At 41.4% G+C, this 7,209-nt stretch overlaps 1 protein-coding gene across 1 annotated transcript in view; it reads right to left on the bottom strand.

The window, feature by feature from the left end:
- The window catches only part of CUBN (cubilin), a 251,865-nt gene that overhangs the window by 179,673 nt on the left and 64,983 nt on the right, over nt 1-7,209 (bottom strand). Inside the window, exon 27 of the mRNA XM_019532506.1 lies at nt 4,944-5,131. Coding sequence (XP_019388051.1) covers nt 4,944-5,131 — 188 coding nt within the window. The remainder of the gene's footprint in view (nt 1-4,943; nt 5,132-7,209) is intronic.

Below are 7,209 nucleotides of genomic sequence, written 5' to 3'. Positions count from 1 at the left end.
AGGAAAAAATATAAAAGGTATATAAGGTGAAACTTTGTGACAGAAGGGGTACACTTGTTTAAAAAGGTTGAAAACCTGTCTAGAATATACACCTGTTACTCAAAGTTACTGTTCCAGTGTTAATTCTGGTCAGCCCCCCTGGAGTTTTCCATTCTTAGGCCTCTTTGGAATAATAGAATCTCAAAATTAGCATCTGTCAAAAGCTACATTTGTACCATCTGAAGGGCAGACATAGAATTTTGAAAAGGGGAGTGCAGATGGTGAGATGCATCATCACATATAAAACAACAGATATTTTTCTCCAGTTAAATGTAAATTAGAAGCTATACTAATACGTGAGGAGCCTGGGGCTGCATTCTTCAGTTTAAGATTGAAGCAAAAACAAATATAATTTCATCGGAATGAGTTAAAAACAATCTGCAGTGCTATGAAATAAGAGTTTCATTACCAGGAGAAGCTAACAGACAACAAAATTGAAGAACAAAGGATAGCTTGATTGCTGGAACATCAGGACCATTAAAAAGAATAGAGGGTCATTAACACCTGTGGAATGAAGAGGTTAGAAGGGACCAGATAGTTCACAATGAGCCATGAAGTCAAGTTACTCCCACAGCACTCCTTGACTAGAAATGCTGCTACCATTACTAGGCAGTTAGTTTGATTCCTGCTCCACCCAAAGTTTAAAAGGGGTACAAATATACTAGTGGATTCCTCTCCCATCCCCTCCCCTTAGCACTGCCCCTAAGCCTTGTTCCCCTTACAAACCAAGGCCAGGCTCAACCTGGATTTCAGATGCAAAAAAGTCCAATATATTTAGTCTACTTGGAAAATTAGTCACGCGCTCATTCCAAAATATTCCGCCTTTCTCCCATATCTGACAGCATCCATATGCATGCCCCTCTTCTCACTATTGACAGGGTAAGGCCATTTACTTTGCATCCTAACTGGTTCACCTTTGCTCTCTTTTCACGTAATGGCATAACACAATATGATGACTATGTTTTTCCCTGTTTTCTGTGTTTAGTAGTGCCATGCAAATTCTTCTTTTATTGAAAATAAAAATAGAAATAAATAAAATCAAAGAACACCAGTTTTCCCCCTCTTCCAACATGTTCTATTTCTGCTTTTTAAAGTAACACTTTCACATGTCTTGGATCTAGTCCTTTCATTTGGCCCTATGCCTTCAGTCCTGGCTTCTCCCTGGAACAGGATCTTCTGGCAACTGTTCTTCTCTTCAGGGACTTTCTACTGCGCTCATGACTGACTGTCACTGACAAAGGCTTATACATCTTGGAATTAGGAAGTTTGGCCTCTCAGCTTGGCTTTTGGCTTGGCTTTTGCTTTTTAACTTAACCACAGAACTTCTCAGGTCTTAAATGACTCCTGGTAGTTCTCAACACATGCTCTGCCACACTGCCCTATTTACTTTCTTTCCATCCCTTTGTCCAGCTGGAGGATGTTGGGAGCGCGCAGTTTTCATTAGTTTATTACTGGCACACCAAATGAGGGGTGTAGAACATTAAGATGAAACAGACCAATAGGCCTCCAGGTCTATCACTTGATTTCCTGTAAGAGTAATTCCCATGTGATGATAAATCTCAAGAAAGTCACTCCTTTCACAGCCATCACCTTGCCTCCAAACAGCTATAATGTTACTTTAAACTCTGGGATATGATCTTTTGGGGCAAGATCCTCTCTCATTTAAAAAGGTGAAATGGTGCATAGGTGCTTCTGCATTGGTCTCCTGGCCAGAGGTCAATTGGGTTGGAAAGACCACTTAGTCAAACCCCTGCATGATGCAGTATGAATTATTCTTATCTAAACCACCTCCAGCAAGTACTTTCAGGCCTCTTCTTGCAACCGCCGAGCTTGGAGGTTCCACAACTGCTGTGGACAGTGTGTTCCATTGTCCTACTGTTCTGACATCCATCAAGGAAGTTCCTTCTGAGATTTAATCTTAATCTAAATCTGCTTTACTAAAGTTTAAATCTATTGCTTTGTTTTCTGTCTTCTGAATCAGTGGATAACATTTCTCCCCTGTCTCTAGGGCAGCCTTTCAAATAATTGAAAATTGCTATCATGGTCCCTTAGGCCATGGGCAGACATGCTGCTTGAAGGACTCCAAAGACCTGTGAAGTACTCCAAACAGTGAGGGTGCTGATGGTCAAACACAAAGAAGCATTTCAAAAAGGTCCAAAGTGCTATAAAAATGCCTTTAAAAAGGGATTGTCTTAATTTTGAAGCATTTCCTGAAACGTCTACACTCTCTGGCAGAGTGTGACATCTTCCTACCGCTTGCTGAGAGGGAAGGGAGGAGGAGAACAGAGTGAACACCAGCAAGTGCTCTCCTGTGCCCATGGCTGTCCTTGGAAGCCTCTGGAGACCATAAGCTGAGAGGCACGCAGGCTGCATGCCTTCATGGACATTCTGAAGCACCCAGGGTGGAGGCAAGGGGGGAAGTGCATGTCAAAACAGAAGTAATGTGATCCAAATTTGAAGCACTCCAATTTGGAGTGAGATTTGGAGTGCTTGAAATGTATGGGAGGAAGGGAGGAAAGTGGATCCAGCAAACTACAGGCCCATCAGCCAGACCTCTATCCTGGGCAAGGTCTTGGAAAAGAAGATCAAGGAGGCCATCCTTACTGGATTAGTTGACAGCAATATCCTGAGGGATACCCAGTATGGGTTTGTTGCAGGTAGTTCTTGCTTGACCGATCTTATTTTCTTCTATGACCAGGTGACCTATCACCTGGACAAGGGAGAGGAGATTGATGTCATATATCTTCACTTCAAAAAAGCCTTCGATCTGGTATCTCATGATCACCTCTTGGAAAACTGGCACAATGCGGGTCCACCATGATCCACTGGCTGGGACAATTGTCATGGTGCCCTGTGACCAGTGGGTCCCCCAAGGCTCTGTCCTTGGACCTGTATTGTTCAACATCTTCATTAATGATGTGGACATTGGAGTCAGAAGCAGACTGTCCATGCTCGCCAATAATACCAAAGTCTGGGGTAAAACATCCACACCTGAGGAAAGGAGGGCAATTCAGGCTGGGCTTGACAGGCTCAGCAAATGGGCGGATGAGAACCTGATAGCATTTAATGCTGAAAAATGCCAGGTTCTCCACCTTGGGAGGGAAAACCTGCAGCATCCTTATAGGCTTGGCAGTGCTACACTGGATAGCACTACAGATGAAAAGGACTTGGGTGTCATGACTGACCACAAGATGAACATCAGCCTTCAACGTGATGCTGTGGCTAATAAAGCGAGCAAAACGCTGGCTTGCATCCATAGATGCTTCCCAAGCAAATCCCGGGACATCATTCTCCCCTTGTACCCAGCCTTGGTGAGGCTGTAGCTGGAGTATTGCATCCAGTTTTGGGCTCCACAATTCAAGAAGGGTGTGGAGAGGCTTGAAAGAGTCCAGAGAAGAGCTATGTGCTTGATCAGGTCAGGAAAACAGACCTTATGATGACAGGCTGAGAACTATGGGACTCTTCAGCCTGGATAAGCATAGGCTCAGGAGCGATCTGACAGCCACCTGTAAGCTTATCAGTGGTGTTCACCAGGATCTAGGGGATGATTGTTCACCAGAGCACCCCAAGGGATGACAAGGTCAAATGGTTATAAACTCCTGCAAGACCATTTCAGGCTGGACATAAGGAAGAATTTCTTTACTGTCTGAGCCCCCAAGGTCTGGAACAGTCTGCCACCGGAGGTGGTTCAAGTACCTACTCTGAACACCTTCAAGAGAAAATTGGATGTTTATCTTGCTGGGATCCTATGACCCCAGCCACTTCCTGCCTCTTGGGCAGGGGGCTAGACTCGATGATCTTCTGAGGTCCCTTCCAGCTCTAATATCTATGAAATCTATATCCATACCCTCTATCTCCTTTTTGCCAAACTAGACATATTTAAGCTCTCCCAACCACTGCTCATATGGTTTTCATTCCAACCCCTTTATCATCTGTACCACTTGCCTCCAATCCTCTCATTTTTCTCCATCCTTTTTATAATGCAGAACTGCACACTGTATTGCAACCACAACCTAAGCAGAACTCTGAAAAGGGATGTATTATTTCTGCAAACCATTTAAGCAAATGCTGAACTTCAAGCATGGCTTACTTTCCAGCATATGTTTAAGTTAATGGCAACAGAGCATATGCTTAAGTACCTCGCTGAATAACAGACATACTTAGACAGTTATTTAAGTGAAACCAAATGGTGTATTATTACCTGTGCCAAATAAAATCAAGATTGAACAACTGTGATCTGCAGAAAGAATCTCTAGTTCCTACAGTATTTATGCCAGGCAAATTGAGGAACCAAATTCACACAAGTGTTCAAATTCAGTGTGTGATTTTGGGCATTCACTTGATATTTCAAAGGGCTGATCCATCACAGTCAGAAAATGAATAGAGAGCCCATGTCTTTTGGCAGAAATCTCTAGCTGCCATATGAAAGTGTTCAAATAAACAGACTAGGATTGATATATGTGCAGGTAAGATATGGATTGGAAGAAATAATAACAAAAGTAGAGATGTGTGAATAATGGATTTTGGGGTCCACATTAAGGAATGGGAAAAAATGCATTCTGGATGTAGCCAAAACAAAATTTTGGCAAAAAAAAAATTAACAACAAAAACTTACTTTTCAAGTTTAAAGTAACTTTTCATCTAACTCAAAATATTCTATTTAAATAATATCAACATGATGTGTTTTGACTATTTATTTTGTCCCACATTTCAGCCAAATCTAGGTACCAAATTAAGTAAGGTAATTGTTTGGGGGGCCTTGAAACAGAATTCTTTCGCAAATATACTATTCACTGAAAAACATTACTTAGCTCTAAATGATAGCTTCTTTACTTGCTGTAACCAAAGTTATCCTATCCCAAAAGATTCTCATTGTCTATCCAAAGGGGAGACTAGTTACGTACCTTCAAGTAGTCAAGGTCACAGTTGGATCCTTCTTCTAAATCAAAGGCTGTAAAACTATAATTCAATGTGTTGCCCATTGTAGTTTTGATGGTCCAGCTGCATTGTTCATTGAGAGGGTAATTATTTGGATAGTTTAAACTTTCCAAGATGCCATAGCTACGATTGACAATCACTACCCCTTGGCAAACTGAAGAAAAAAAAATAATAAAAAATTATATGTTGCATCATGTTTTTGATTCTAGGATCTCAAAATATTAACCAATGAACCTCATACCTACTTTTATGGGATATGAAGTATTCCCATCTTACAGAGGAAGAGACTGAGGCACTGAGATCTAAGTGTTTTACCCAAGGACATACTATAAATACCAGGAAAGAAAAACAGATTTTCTAACTTTTAGTTTTCATTTCTAAGCATAAGTTTATTTCCAAGTCTTGGGAAACTTATACGTCTATTTTTGCTATACTCTATGCACATTTTGATAATCTTTCAGCTTTCAGAACAATGTCATTTCAAATATATGATTATTTTCTAAATACATACCTTTTTATAACTAATCATAAACATGCAATGTGACATTAACCTAAATGTTGTCATTTTGAACTAATTTAAGTTGACTACAAGATGGATTAGGATAAGCTACTGTGAAATCATATAACATTTCAGCAAACCAGTAAAAAAAAATCCATGGGAAAGACTGCCTTTTATGTTGGAAATAAGCCTAAAGCTCTTAATAAAGGAACCATGGTTTTCTTTGTTTTTTCATAAACTCTAGTTTAATGGAAGATTTGGGAATTTTAGCTCAGATAAAGGGTGCTTTCTGTGAGCTAGAAAGGGAATGAAAAAAAAATTAGAAGTGAAAAAGCCCCATATGAATATGTCATTGGATCAGTACTTCTCATTTTCCTAAACCTGGCTTTCATTGGAATCAGAAACCCCCAATATATAAAAATATGTGAAACTATCCATATAATATGCATAGAGAAGAAAAATAGAACATAGAAAAATGAAAAATTTGGAAGTTCTGATGCCCTGACTGACAAATGTTGGGGGACTTTGAAGAAGGTAGGAGAGACGCATGATACTCACTTCACAAACACTTTCATGTCTATCATCTTGTAAAAGGAATATACCTGCTGTGCAGTACTTAGATTCTTTCAAAGTGTTTTACACAGCAACACATTCTGTGCACTTAGATGTTCAACAATACACAAAGATCACAGGAACTAGAATGTGTTTGTAGGCAAAAAAGATCACGGGAACTAGAATGTGTAGGCAGCAAAAGGGCACAGCAGCCCCCTTGGCTCTCCAGGGAACTAGCAGACCTGTGGCTAAAAAGAAAGAATGGAGGACAGGATCCATCTCCAAGGAAGAATATTCCGCAATGGTCTGGACCTGCAGGAAGCGAACAAGGAAAGCCAAGGCTACAACTGAACTCCAACTAGCTATAGGTATCAAGGATAATAAAAAGTCTTTTTTTAGGTATGTGGGGAGCTGGAGGAAACCAAAGGCAACATTGGACCCCTGCTAAACCAGAAGAGAAAACTGACAACCGACACCCAGGAAAAAGCCAACCTACTAAATGGGCACTTTGCATCTGTCTTTCATCAGTCCCATGGGACACCCCTGCCCATTACTGGACAGGGAGGCCTGGGTGAGGGAGATTCCTTGCTCTTCATCAATGCTGACCTTGTGAAGGAACACCTTGAGAAGCTGGACACTTTCAAGTCAGCTGGCCCTGACAGTCTACACCCCAGGGTACTCAAGGAGCTGGCTAGCATCACAGCTCAGCCCCTGGCATGGATCTTTGAGAACTCCTGGTGCTTTGGTGAAGTGCCCAAAGATTGGAAGAAGGCCAATGAGGTGTCTATTTTCAAGAAGGGGAGGAAAGTGGATCTGGCAAACTATAGGTCCATCAGCCTGACCTCTAACCCGGGGAAGGTCTTAGAAAAAAATTATCAAAGAGGCCATTCTTAATGGACTGACCAATGGCAACATCCTGAGCAATAGCCAGCATGGGACAGGAGGGTGATTTAGGCAGACCTTGACAGACTCAAGAAAAGGGCAGATGAGAACCTGATGGTGTTCAACACTGAAAAATGAAAGGTTCTCCAGCTTGGGAAGAAAAACCTGAAGCATCCTTATAAGCTTGGCAGTGCTACGCTGGCTAGCACTATGGATGAAAGGGATTTGGGGGTCATCATTGACCACAAGATGAGCATGAGCCTGCAATGTGATGCTGTGGCTAGTAAAGCAAGCAAAAC

This window comes from Crocodylus porosus, unplaced genomic scaffold (assembly GCF_001723895.1).
Source record: "Crocodylus porosus isolate Cpor-Errol unplaced genomic scaffold, CroPor_comp1, whole genome shotgun sequence".
Lineage (NCBI taxonomy): Eukaryota > Metazoa > Chordata > Crocodylia > Crocodylidae > Crocodylus > Crocodylus porosus.
This window is presented reverse-complemented; position numbering and strand designations above follow the sequence as displayed.